The 14,460-nt window shown below is 45.4% G+C and overlaps 1 protein-coding gene across 9 annotated transcripts in view; it reads left to right on the plus strand.

The window, feature by feature from the left end:
• Window positions 1-14,460, plus strand: part of LOC311147169 (band 4.1-like protein 3) — a 76,960-nt gene that overhangs the window by 56,353 nt on the left and 6,147 nt on the right. For 2 of the 9 annotated variants that reach the window (XM_084183809.1, XM_084183810.1), the window contains exons 12-17: window positions 3,265-3,471; window positions 3,859-3,924; window positions 8,118-8,225; window positions 12,438-12,530; window positions 12,665-12,763; window positions 14,051-14,134. In XM_084183809.1, coding sequence (XP_084039935.1) covers window positions 3,265-3,471; window positions 3,859-3,924; window positions 8,118-8,225; window positions 12,438-12,530; window positions 12,665-12,763; window positions 14,051-14,134 — 657 coding nt within the window. Of the gene's footprint in view, window positions 1-3,264; window positions 3,472-3,524; window positions 4,913-8,117; window positions 10,186-12,437; window positions 14,144-14,460 lie in introns of those variants that run through there. The other 7 variants (XM_084183805.1, XM_084183804.1, XM_084183811.1 and 4 more) reach the window with 6 other exon arrangements.

The following is a 14,460-nucleotide window of genomic DNA, read 5'->3' on the forward strand; positions in this document are numbered from 1 at the left end:
TATTTAAAAACAAGCATCCTGTTTGCAACAAGGCACTAAAGTAATACTGTCAAAAAATTGGCAAAGCAATTACCTTTTTGTCCTGAATACACAGTGTTATGTTTTGGGGCAAATCCAATACAACACATTACTGAGTACCACTCTCCATATTTTCAAGCATAGTTGTGGCTGCATCGGATATGCTTGTAATCAATCGTTACGTTAAGGACTGGGGAGTTTTTCAGGATAAAAAAACGGAATGGCAAAGCACAGGCAAAATCCTAGAGGAAAACCTGGTTCAGTCTGCTTTCCAACAGACACTTGGAGATGAATTCACCTTTCAGCAGGACAATAACCTAAAACACAAGGCCAAATATACACTGGAGTTGCTTACCAAGACGACATTGAATGTTCCTGAGTGGCCGAGTTACAGTTTTGACTTAAATCTGCTTGAAAATCTATGGCAAGACCTGAAAGTGGTTATCTGGCGATGATCAACAACCAATTTTATAGAGTTTATAGAATTTTGAAAAGAATAATGGGCAAATGTTGCACAATCCAGGTGTGGAAAGCTCTTAGAGACTTACCCAGAAATACTCACAGCTGTAATCGCTACAAAAGGTGGTTCTAACGTGTATTGACTCAGGGGGTTGAATACTTATCTAATCAAGATATGTTAGTGTTTTTAGATCGTTGACAAAAAAAACGACAAATTAATTTTATTCCCACTTTGTAACACAACAAAATGTGGAATATGTCGAGGGATATGAATACTTTCTGAAGGCAATATAACGCCGTCACATTCATGTTTCTGTTGGTGCCGTTTTGTTGAGGAATCACACGAGAGGTTGCTTGTTTTATTTGACCTTGTTGGCTGATATGTTGAGGTAACTCCATTACAGCTCAGTGAGATGATTCTGACCGTTATTTTATCGACCACAGCCTTAGACAACAAAACTCCCTACATCTCTCTCTCTCTCTACTATATGATATAGTACTCTAGCATAACCCTCCGGATATTCATTCTTATAGCGTTGCACGGTGCACCGAAATTTCTGTACTCGATACTATAACACAAAATATTGTTCGGGTAATAGATTATTTTTTTTTACTTTCGGTTCTTCTATTACATTTTTACATTTACGTCATTTAGCAGACGCTCTTATCCAGAGCGACTTACAGGAGCAATTAGGGTTAAGTGCCTTGCTCAAGGGCACGTCGACAGATTTTTCACCTAGTCGGCTCGGGGATTAGAACCAGCGACCTTTCGGTTACTGGCACAACGCTCTTAACCACTAAGCTACCTGCCGCTACCTGCCGCCCCGTTTCTATCAAATGTGTCTCACGTTTGGAAAATGAACTAAATGTATTGACCTTATTAGAAAATGTATTACTTTGCCCAAGTTTATCATGACATGAAAAGAATGCATCAGTGATTCGTATTCCCTGTCTCCTGCGACTCAGTCCCTGCGGTTATATAAGAGAAAATACATAAATGTATACGGAACAAAAATATAAACGCAACAATTTCAACGATTTTACTGAGTTACTGTTCATAGAAGGAAATCAGTCAATTTAAATAAATTCATTAGGGCCATAATCTATGGCTTTCACATGACTGGGCAGGGGCGCAGCCATGGGTGGGCCTGGGAGGGCCTGGGAGGGCATAGGCCCACCCTCAAAAGGGCTTTATTACAGAACGATGACAGAGAGAACTTTACCGATGTCAACTAGATTGTCACATTCATTCTATCTATCTATGACATTATTCTGGTGAGTAAGGGTTTATTTAGTCTTATGGGGCAACATATAATGACAGAAGAGAAGCTGCATGTATCTAATTATAGACAAGTTGACTAACAAATAGGCTACCAAAAATGTTGAAGATTATAAGCAGAAACCTCTCTAAATCAAGCCCCCAAAAAAAATCCTGCACCCCCTGTCAAAAAGAAAGTTCTGCCGTCTTTGACTGTAGCTTATAGTGCATTTTCTATATTTGCGGGTTAGGGTTGGGTGCGGGGCCTCAGATTTTCACTTGATCACATATAGTCGGGCGTTTGCGGATCGGTAATTGGGATGGGGTTGTTAGCAATTACGGCCGGGAGCGGATGAACAAACATTTTTGCGATTGGCCACTGAAACACCCCTAACCTAACAACATCGCTATGTGCAAACACACTTGAATTAAAGGGTAACTACACTCAAGAATCTACATTTCTTAGATTTTTCACAGACCTCAACGTTGGTCCCCTGATGTGGTTTCAGCATTGTTGTGGACTTGAATCATCCAATTATGTTGTTTTTCTATTTAAAAAGCTGTAGTATCGAGTATCGCGATACTAAACCGAGTATCGGAAGTCAAAATTATGATATTGTGAGAACAGTACATTCTTATGCCTCCCTCTCTCCTCTTGTCTTTCCAGTATAGTTTCATAAGGCGAATTAAAGGAGAGAACGTTTTTATCAAGCATAGTAATCTCATGTTAGAGGTTGGTGTGAATCCAAACGCATGGTGTGCATTACGCATGCAGGTCTGCTAGTGTGAAGAACCCTAACTGGGAGAAAAAAAAACTGACTGCAACACAAAATAATGCTCAATACGTATACTACTGGTACTATCATATCTTATGACTAAACTGTGAGGAGTGGTCTTTGAAGTGTTGATACTCACCTTTATCAACTTGGTACAGCTGTAGTGAGTGCTTCAACCCTAAACCCTTAGCTACTTATCATTGTGTGAAATACTATAACTCTGTAGCAATAGATAGGTCTGAATGGATGTTTGCAGAATCCTCTAACCCTAAACCCTAGCGAGAAGTGGGAGTGTTTGTTTTGAGGCCATGCTGCATGCATCCTCATTGGTCATCCTGGAGTGCGTTCCACATGGCACACTGTTCCCTATATAGTGCACTACTTTTGACCAGATCCCTATGGGCCCTGGTCAAAAGTAGTGCACTAGATAGGGTGCTATTTGGGACACAGCCCCTACTCTGTTACTTTTGGTTTATCCCATTCTGGTCTAGTCATGCTACTGTGCTGTGCCTCCAGGGGCTTTTTATCAGTTCCACACAGCCTTGATATACTATTGCCTGGTGCTTAGCCTTAGAGGGAATCAAAAGCTGCCATACGAAATACAGAAACACCACGCATGGCTTGTCTCCCGACCCTCGTATTGCCTGCCTAGTCGCCAAACCTTACTTCCTGTTAGCCTGCTTGTATCCTGCTTGGTGATTGGTCGATCAGCACCTCACGTCCTTCTATCCTGCTCCTGATTTGGTGGTTCAGAACACAGAGGCGTCGGAGGAGCTGGTGAAACATCAGAGAGACATCAGCGAACTGAAGCGCTCCTTCCTGGAGACGTCAGGTGGCGCTGACACCCTGGGACAGACAGAGTGGGAGAAGAGACTGTCGTCGTCTCCTCCAGCACGCTCCCACAGCGGGGGAGTGGAGGAGGCACCCATGATAGAACCACTACACACCCCACAGGACCCAGTAAGATCCAGGCCCTGGGGGAGTACTAGAATACATACTAGCTAACTGCATGGGTACACTGCATGGATACACTGGCTGTGACAGAGACACTGAGGTGGTCTTAGGCGGGAGAAGAGACTGTCAACTGCTCTGGCCACCACATCGGTGTGGACGTACTAACAGCATGGATGGGGCCCAAGGTTTTTCCACATGGTCAGGGAAGACTCTATGCATGGGGGACACTGTCTTACACGCTAGAGAAGAACCTGGACACTCACAGGGACACTGTAGGAAACAGAGGAGGTTTCTGCTGTATATATATATATAATATAGAACTGTGTTTTCTCTGTAGGAGACGGAGGAGGTTTCTGCTGTAATATATAATATAGAACTGTGTTTTCTCTGTAGGAGACGGAGGAGGTTCCTGCTGCTGAGGAAGAGATGAAGCAGGAGGTACAAGCCAATGGCATTGAGGCAAGACAGCCATTGTGTGTGTGTGTCAGTGTGTCTCTCTGTGTGTCTGTGTGGTCACTGTAAGCTGAGTCTCTTCCTGTAGGCTGCAGGCATGGTGAACTCTAGCGATGTGGGGGCGGGGACTGCAGGAGCACAGGGGTGTGGTCTGATGACTCTAACTGACACCTTAGAAGACGTCACCAGTGACTGGACGGACAGAGAGACGGACGGAGAGAAGGACGGAGAGGAAGAGAGGTTTCCACTATCTCCAGAGCTGAAGATAAGTCCAGGGACAGTCAGACAGGAAGTCTCTACGGCCATCTTGGACAAGAGAGGAACACTCATCATCCTGAGGGAGATGGAGTCTGAAGACAAAATGGATGCCAGTGACAAAACGGACGCCAGCAGAGACGTTACCAAGACCAACCAGGAGAACGGAGGGGGGACTTCAGCAACTGTTGAGGAGGATGGTGAGGAGCTAGACGGAGATCCTCTGGCCCAATCTAAGAAGAAATATGCCATAATCAACACAAATGAAGATGAGACCGGTGGTGAGGTAGATGCTGAGACCAGCAACAAGAGAGAGATGTCTCTCAACTTAAGCCAGACGGAGATTGGTGAAGAAATGAATGGTGTTAACTCACTGAAGATGAGTGGTGTTAACTCACTGAAGATGAGTGGTGTTAACTCACTGAAGATGAGTGGTGTTAACTCACTGAAGATGAGTGGTGTTAACTCACTGAAGACGAGTGGTGTTAACTCACTGAAGACGAGTGATGTTGACTCACTCCAGAAGACTCCAAGTCCCTCCGAGGTCTTGACCAAGACAGTTGAAAGGTCAGAGTTCACCACCGTGTCACACGAGGAGGTGACAGAGCTGATTACCCAGGATGCACCACCGCAGAGAGAGGAATCGTGTGGCCTGGATGAAGCTGTGAGCGACCTATCACAGTCGAGTTTCCCCGACGGTCAATTTGACACCAAACCATCATCTGGATCTCGAGCTGTGGTACTGTATGGATGTAAAACAATACAAGCTGCATGTGAAGCTTCCTCCTTCACATGCCCTACATGCCTGCTGCACCCCCCACCCCCACCAACTGCTCCCCTCCACCCCTCCAGCAGTGCTCCAACCAGTATTACTGAGTATTACAGGAACGCTCTGCCCTGCATGGCTAGACTGCCAAACAAACAATCTGTATATCCCCTTATATCTGCTTACTTCGGGCACATGCTTTCTGTTGCTCTCAAAGCTTTGCTTCATTTTGACACATGGCTCCGAAGCTTACTGTATCTGGCAGCTCCTCAGGTGGGCAGCTAAAAGGCTTCTGTTATGACTGTTTTGCTGCTCAGCACCATTTTATTTCCTCCAGTCTGTGTCATTGGTCTTAAGCAGTGACATCATTATCATCAGTCTGTGTCATTGGTCTTAAGCAGTGACATCATTATCATCAGTCTGTGTCATTGGTCTTAAGCAGTGACATCATTATCATCAGTCTGTGTCATTGGTCTTAAGCAGTGACATCATTATCATCAGTATCCTGCCACTGCTGCAGCTTCTCCCACTATGCCACCATAAACATTGTATGGTCTAATACAACATAGACCCATACAATCTACAGTCTAATACAACATAGACCCATACAATCTACAGTCTAATACAACATAGACCCATACAATCTACAGTCTAATACAACATAGACCCATACAATCTACAGTCTAATACAACATAGACCCATACAATCTACAGTCTAATACGACATAGACCCATACAATCTACAGTCTAATACGACATAGACCCATACAATCTACAGTCTAATACGACATAGACCCATACAATCTACAGTCTAATACGACACAGACCCATACAATCTACAGTCTAATACGACACAGACCCATACAATCTACAGTTTAATACGACACAGACCCATACAATCTACAGTCTAATACAACATAGACCCATACAATCTACAGTCTAATACAACATAGACCCATACAATCTACAGTCTAATACGACATAGACCCATACAATCTACAGTCTAATACGACACAGACCCATACAATCTACAGTCTAATACGACACAGACCCATACAATCTACAGTTTAATACATCACAGACCCATACAATCTACAGTCTAATATGACATAGACCCATACAATCTACAGTCTAATACGACATAGACCCATACAATCTACAGTCTAATACGACATAGACCCATACAATCTACAGTCTAATACGACACAGACCCATACAATCTACAGTCTAATACGACACAGACCCATACAATCTACAGTCTAATACGACACAGACCCATACAATCTACAGTTTAATACATCAGAGACCCATACAATCTACAGTCTAATACAACATAGACCCATACAATCTACAGTCTAATACAACATAGACCCATACAATCTACAGTCTAATACAACATAGACCCATACAATCTACAGTCTAATACGACATAGACCCATACAATCTACAGTCTAATACGACATAGACCCATACAATCTACAGTCTAATACGACATAGACCCATACAATCTACAGTCTAATACGACACAGACCCATACAATCTACAGTCTAATACGACACAGACCCATACAATCTACAGTCTAATACGACACAGACCCATACAATCTACAGTCTAATACGACACAGACCCATACAATCTACAGTCTAATATGACACAGACCCATACAATCTACAGTCTAATACGACACAGACCCATACAATCTACAGTCTAATACGACACAGACCCATACAATCTACAGTCTAATACGACACAGACCCATACAATCTACAGTCTAATACGACACAGACCCATACAATCTACAGTTTAATACGACACAGACCCATACAATCTACAGTCTAATACGACATAGACCCATACAATCTACAGTCTAATACGACATAGACCCATACAATCTACAGTCTAATACGACATAGACCCATACAATCTACAGTCTAATACGACATAGACCCATACAATCTACAGTCTAATACGACATAGACCCATACAATCTACAGTCTAATACGACACAGACCCATACAATCTACAGTCTAATACGACACAGACCCATACAATCTACAGTCTAATACGACACAGACCCATACAATCTACAGTCTAATACGACACAGACCCATACAATCTACAGTCTAATACGACACAGACCCATACAATCTACAGTCTAATACGACACAGACCCATACAATCTACAGTCTAATACGACACAGACCCATACAATCTACAGTCTAATACGACACAGACCCATACAATCTACAGTCTAATACGACACAGACCCATACAATCTACAGTCTAATACGACATAGACCCATACAATCTACAGTCTAATACGACACAGACCCATACAATCTACAGTCTAATACGACACAGACCCATACAATCTACAGTCTAATACGACACAGACCCATACAATCTACAGTCTAATACGACACAGACCCATACAATTTACAGTCTAATACGACACAGACCCATACAATCTACAGTCTAATACAACATAGACCCATACAATCTACAGTCTAATACGACACAGACCCATACAATGTTTTCGGTTTCCTTTTCCTCATTCCTATCTGCAGTGTTGCTTCCTCCTGATTTCTTCTCTGTGTTAGATTTGACTCTCCTTCTCTCTCCCTCTGTCTCTCTCCCTCTGTCTCTCTCCCTCTGTCTCTCTCCCTCTGTCTCTCTCTCTCTCTCCCTCTGTCTCTCTCCCTCTGTCTCTCTCTCTCTCTCCCTCTGTCTCTCTCCCTCTGTCTCTCTCTCTCCCTCTGTCTCTCTCTCTCCCTCTGTCTCTCTCCCTCTGTCTCTCTCCCTCTCTCCCCGCCTGTACATCAGTCTTCACTGGTATGGGTCCCCTCCTCTGTAACCAAGGTGACCACTGCTCTGGTCGTCGTGGAAGCATCAGCCACAGCAGTCATGTTGTGTCCGGTTTAAAAACAACATTATTTAGTCCATTTTAAATTATTTTGAAGCAGTCCAATTCACTGGAGGCACTGTTAAATGTGTAAATGTTGCAAAACTGGAATATGACATATGTTGTACCATACCTCACTTCCCCCTCTTATCAGGTTTGTCAATAGACTGCCTTTTGTTGGTGTATCTGTTTGTGCAAGCCTGTATTTTTACTAGAAGGTCAGTTACTGTGATTCTACCAGGGCCAGTAATATGACATCACTCTTGTCCCTCACAGAGCTCAGCTGGAGAGGAGGGGGAGACAGGAGGGAGCCAGGAGGGAGCCGGGAGGGGGCCGGTAGGGAGACAGGAGGATGCTGAGACAGCAGAGTCTACGGGACCTACGGTGAGCCTCTCCCATACCGATGCTGCAGAACCACAACTAGAGCCAGTAGTCAATGGAGAAACACAGGCTGCAGGCTTGCACCCAGAACCACTCACTGTGGTCGCTGATCTAGAACCAGTAATGACTGCCGAGACCCAGCCAGAACTGACTGTAGAGGTACTACCAGAACCAGCTGTCATTACAGATGCAGAGCCAGAACCTGAACTGACTGTAGATGCTGATGTAGAACCACAATTTAACGCAAAGGCCCAACCAAAAGCATCACTCCATACAGAACCACAGCCAGAACCACTAGTTACTGTAGAGGTACAGCCAGAACCACTAGTTACTGGAGAGATACAGCCGGAACCACTAGTTACTGGAGAGATACAGCCAGAACCACTAGTTACTGGAGAGATACAGCCAGAACCACTAGTTACTGGAGAGATACAGCCAGAACCACTAGTTACTGTAGAGATACAGACGGAACCACTAGTTACTGGAGAGATACAGCCAGAACCACTAGTTACTGGAGAGATACAGCCGGAACCACTAGTTACTGTAGAGATACAGCCAGAACCACTAGTTACTGGAGAGATACAGCCAGAACCACTAGTTACTGGAGAGATACAGCCAGAACCACTAGTTACTGGAGAGATACAGCCGGAACCACTAGTTACTGGAGAGATACAGCCGGAACCACTAGTTACTGGAGAGATACAGCCAGAACCACTAGTTACTGGAGAGATACAGCCAGAACCACTAGTTACTGGAGAGATACAGCCGGAACCACTAGTTACTGGAGAGATACAGCCAGAACCACTAGTTACTGGAGAGATACAGCCGGAACCACTAGTTACTGGAGAGATACAGCCGGAACCACTAGTTACTGGAGAGATACAGCCAGAACCACTAGTTACTGGAGAGATACAGCCAGAACCACTAGTTACTGGAGAGATACAGCCAGAACCACTAGTTACTGGAGAGATACAGACGGAACCACTAGTTACTGGAGAGATACAGCCAGAACCACTAGTTACTGGAGAGATACAGACGGAACCACTAGTTACTGGAGAGATACAGCCGGAACCACTAGTTACTGGAGAGATACAGCCAGAACCACTAGTTACTGGAGAGATACAGCCAGAACCACTAGTTACTGGAGAGATACAGCCAGAACCACTAGTTACTGGAGAGATACAGCCAGAACCACTAGTTACTGGAGAGATACAGCCAGAACCACTAGTTACTGTAGAGATAGAGTCAGAGGTAGAGGCTGTACGTTCTGCAGAGGTAGAGGTAGAGGCTGTACGTTCTGCAGAGTCAGAACTAGAGGTAGACACTGATCTAGAACCAGAACTGACTGCAGACACTGATCTAGAACCAGAACTGACTGTAGACACTGATCTAGAACCAGAAGTTACTGTAGAGCCAGAACTAAGTACCAAGTCCAAGCCAGAGCCCTATGACGGCCCTACTGCAGCGCTGGAGCACAAATACATCCAGACATTAGGGGCAGCCGTGATGGAACAAGCCTGCACTGAGGGGCTAACGACAGGGTCCACTACTACCACAGAGGAGCTTTGTAGTCAAACTGAGACCACTACAGAAGAGACAGTTACAGACAGTTGTGCAGGGCAGGTCTCAGAGAGGGAAGGGGCAGGTCTGTCTGCAGTATCAGAGTTGGGGCAGGAGAACATCTTGGTGGCTGAGCTACTCTACAGAGAGTCATACAGCATCAAACAGAACAGTCGTAGGAGAGCAGGGGGAACAGGTAGGAGAGGAGGGGGAACAGGTAGGAGAGGAGGGGGAACAGGTAGGAGAGGAGGCAGAAGTGGTAGGAGAGGAGGAGGAAGTGGTAGGAGAGGAGGCGGAAGTGGTAGGAGAGGAGGCGGAAGTGGTAGGAGAGGAGGCGGAAGTGGTAGGAGAGCAGGCGGAAGTGGTAGGAGAGGAGAGGGAAGTGGTAGGAGAGGAAAATGAAGTGGTAGGAGAGGAGAAGGAAGTGGTAGGAGAGGAGGAGGAGAGAAGGGGGAAGTGGTAGGAGAGGAGGTGGAGAGAAGGGAGAAGTGGGAGGAGAGGAGAGGGAAGTGGTAGGAGAGCAGAGGGAAGTGGTAGGAGAGGAGAAGGAAGTGGTAGGAGAGGAGAGGGAAGTGGTAGGAGAGGAGAAGGAAGTGGTAGGAGAGGAGCGGGAAGTGGTAGGAGAGGAGGTGGAAGGAGAGGAGGCATAAGTGGTAGGAGAGGAGGAGGAAGTGGAAGGAGAGGAGGCATAAGTGGTAGGAGAGAAGGGGGAAGTGGTAGGAGAGGAGAGGGAAGTGGTAGGAGAGGAGGAGGAAGTGGTAGGAGAGGAGGAGGAAGTGGTAGGAGAGGAGAGGGAAGTGGTAGGAGAGGAGGAGGAAGTGGAAGGAGAGGAGGCGGAAGTGGTAGGAGAGGAGAGGGAAGTGGTAGGAGAGGAGGAGAAAGTGGTTGGAGAGAAGGGGGAAGTGGTAGGAGAGGAGAGGGAAGTGGTAGGAGAGGAGGAGGAAGTGGTAGGAGAGGAGGCAGAAGTGGTAGGAGAGGAGAGGAGAGGGAAGTGGTAGGAGAGGAGGAGAAAGTGGTAGGAGAGGAAGTGGAAGGAGAGGAGGCATAAGTGGTAGGAGAGAAGGGGGAAGTGGTAGGAGAGGAGAGGGAAGTGGTAGGAGAGGAGGAGGAAGTGGTAGGAGAGGAGGCGGAAGTGGTAGGAGAGGAGGAGGAGAGAATGGGCAAGTGGTAGGAGAGGAGGTGGAGAGAAGGGAGAAGTGGGAGGAGAGAAGGGGGAAGTGGTAGGAGAGGAGAGGGAAGTGGTAGGAGAGGAAGTGGTAGGAGAGGAGGCGGAAGTGGTAGGAGAGGAGAGGGAAGTGGTAGGAGAGGAGGGAAAAGTGGTAGGAGAGGAGAAGGAAGTGGTAGGAGAGGGAAGTGGTAGGAAAGGAGGAGAAAGTGGTTGGAGAGAAGGAGGAGAGAAGGGGGAAGTGGTAGGAGAGGAGAGGGAAGTGGTAGGAGAGGAGAGGGAAGTGGTAGGAGAGGAGGAGGAAGTGCTAGGAGAGGAGGGGGAAGTGGTAGGAGAGGAGAGGGAAGTGGTAGGAGAGGAGGAGAAAGTGGTAGGAGAGGAGGAAGAAGTGGAAGGAGAGGAGGCATAAGTGGTAGGAGAGAAGGGGGAAGTGGTAGGAGACAAGGACATGCCCACTTCACAGGGTGTTGAAGACAAGGACATGCCCACTTCACAGGGTGTTGAAGACAAGGACATGCCCACTTCACAGGGTGTTGAAGACAAGGACATGCCCACTTCACAGGGTGTTGAAGACAAGGACATGCCCACTTCACAGGGTGTTGAAGACAATGAGCTGGTAGAAGAAGAGAGCCCTCTCACACCCACACCTCCAGCCTGGCCCCTCCTAGAGGTAACCTCTAGCCAGCCCCGGTGTCCTCTGCCTGGGCCTCTAACTTCAGCACTGTCCCCTCCCTGGATGGCTTGGTCTGGACCCTCACTCTCTCCCACTAATAATCAAGGAGATTGAACGGATCAGGGAACCTAATAAACAGCACACTTGATGGAACTTTTGGGATTTGCATTGGCCGTTTCTATAGGGCCGTTTCTATAGGGCCGTTTCTATAGGGCCCTTTCTATAGGGCCCTTTCTATAGGGCCTTTCTACAGGGCCGTTTCTATAGGGCCGTTTCTATAGGGCCTTTCTATAGGGCCGTTTCTATAGGGCCTTTCTAAAGGGCCCTTTCTATAGGGCCGTTTCTATAGGGCCCTTTCTATAGGGCCCTTTCTATAGGGCCGTTTCTATAGGGCCCTTTCTATAGGGCCCTTTCTATAAGGCCATTTCTATAGGGCCGTTTCTATAGGGCCGTTTCTATAGGGCCGTTCTAGGTTTGATAGGTTATACTGTATTTCCTCTGACTAGGGTATTATGGGTTTTATTAGTTTAGCTCATGTTGTTGTCTGTTCGGGTTCTCCATTCCAGCATGTGGCATGTGTTTGTCCTATTTGATGACGTTTGTTTGTTTTGACGTTTCTAGTTTGTGTTCACTTAAACTGTTTCCAGACAAATCCCGTTTTCATTCTGGTTCAGTTAGCAAAGCACACACACTGGTTCCTAAATGGCAGATGGAACTGTCATCCACTGATCCGATTTAGAAGAGCCAGTAATGTTGAGGTTCTACCATCCTGTCTTGCTCTTCATTCATCCTCATTTCTTCTCCTCTGTCCGCCCAGAAACCCGAGGCTGTGCCAGCGGAGGAGCCGACCGCCAGGGAGAACCCTGTAGTCCACACAGAGACTAAAACCATCACCTACGAGTCTTCAGAGGTGCGTTCATTAGGGCAGCGACACAAGAAGAAGAAGAAGAGAAAAGGAAAGCAACAGTGAGAGTTTCTTCTTGATCCAGGTAGTCCCTCCCTTTCCTTTCCACTCATTAGAGTTTGTCACGTGACTTCTGACAGGGTGACTACAATGGTGACGCGGAACCCGGTGTTCTGATGAGCGCTCAGACCATCACCTCGGAAACCACCAGCACCACCACGACCACACACATCACTAAGGTTAGGGGTCATTTCATCAGCGGACCCTTTTTTACCTCTGGGTCTCTAACCCTAACCCATTATAAACTAATTACCTCTGGGTCTCTAACCCTAACCCATTATAAACTAATTACCTCTGGGTTCCTAACCCATTATAAACTAATTACATCTGGGTTTCTAACCCTAACCCAGTATAAACTAATTACCTCTGGGTTTCTAACCCTAACCCATTATAAACTAATTACCTCTGGGTCTCTAACCCATTATAAACTAATTACCTCTGGGTTTCTAACCCTAACCCATTATAAACTAATTACCTCTGGGTCTCTAACCCATTATAAACTAATTACCTCTGGGTCTCTAACCCTAACCCATTATAAACTAATTACCTCTGGGTCTCTAACCCAATATAAACTAATTACCTCTGGGTTCCTAACCCATTATAAACTAATTACCTCTGGGTTTCTAACCCTAACCCATTATAAACTAATTACCTCTGGGTCTCTAACCCTAACCCATTATAAACTAATTACCTCTGGGTCTCTAACCCTAACCCATTATAAACTAATTACCTCTGGGTTCCTAACCCATTATAAACTAATTACATCTGGGTTTCTAACCCTAACCCATTATAAACTAATTACCTCTGGGTTCCTAACCCTAACCCATTATAAACTAATTACCTCTGGGTTCCTAACCCATTATAAACTAATTACCTCTGGGTCTCTAACCCTAACCCATTATAAACTAATTACCTCTGGGTTCCTAACCCTAACCCATTATAAACTAATTACCTCTGGGTTCCTAACCCATTATAAACTAATTACCTCTGGGTCTCTAACCGTAACCCATTATAAACTAATTACCTCTGGGTTCCTAACCCTAACCCATTATAAACTAATTACCTCTGGGTTCCTAACCCTAACCCATTATAAACTAATTACCTCTGGGTTCCTAACCCTAACCCATTATAAACTAATTACCTCTGGGTTCCTAACCCTAACCCATTATAAACTAATTACCTCTGGGTCTCTAACCGTAACCCATTATAAACTAATTACCTCTGGGTTCCTAACCCTAACCCATTATAAACTAATTACCTCTGGGTTCCTAACCGTAACCTATTATAAACATTCTAAACTTCTATTGAACTTCAGTGACTCCTTCAAAGAGTTGCTGAATATCTTTCACATTTTTAGTTCTCCTTCATGCTGTTTATGCTCCTTGGTTATAAGCAAAATAGCAACAGTATAGTTTTCCGTCTCCTTCATAACGCTGTATCCCTCTGTCAATCCGTTCTGCTGTCAGACGGTGAAGGGAGGGGTCTCTGAGACCAGGATAGAGAAGAGGATCGTCATCACAGGAGATGCAGGAGATATCGACCATGATCAGGTCTCTGTCTCTCTCTTTCTCTCTTTCTTTCTTTCTTTCTTTCTTTCTATTTGACTTCTCATTGATTATTTTGAACATATACAGATGAGGATGACAAATGTATCATGAATCTGGGGAAGATATCAACTTCCCCAATCCTCTTGCCTATAATGACTGAATATAATGGTTGTATATGTAATGTGACCTAACTTCAGTTGTCTGGTTGATGTAACTAGTGTTCTAGACTAGTACTAACCAGGAGATGACTCTGTAACTAGTGTTCTAGACTAGTACTAACCAGGAGATGACTCTGTAACTAGTGTTCTAGACTAGTACTAACCAGGAGA

The sequence above is a fragment of the Coregonus lavaretus genome (assembly GCF_964263955.1).
Source record: "Coregonus lavaretus genome assembly, chromosome: 19".
In the NCBI taxonomy this organism is placed as follows: Eukaryota; Metazoa; Chordata; class Actinopteri; order Salmoniformes; family Salmonidae; genus Coregonus; species Coregonus lavaretus.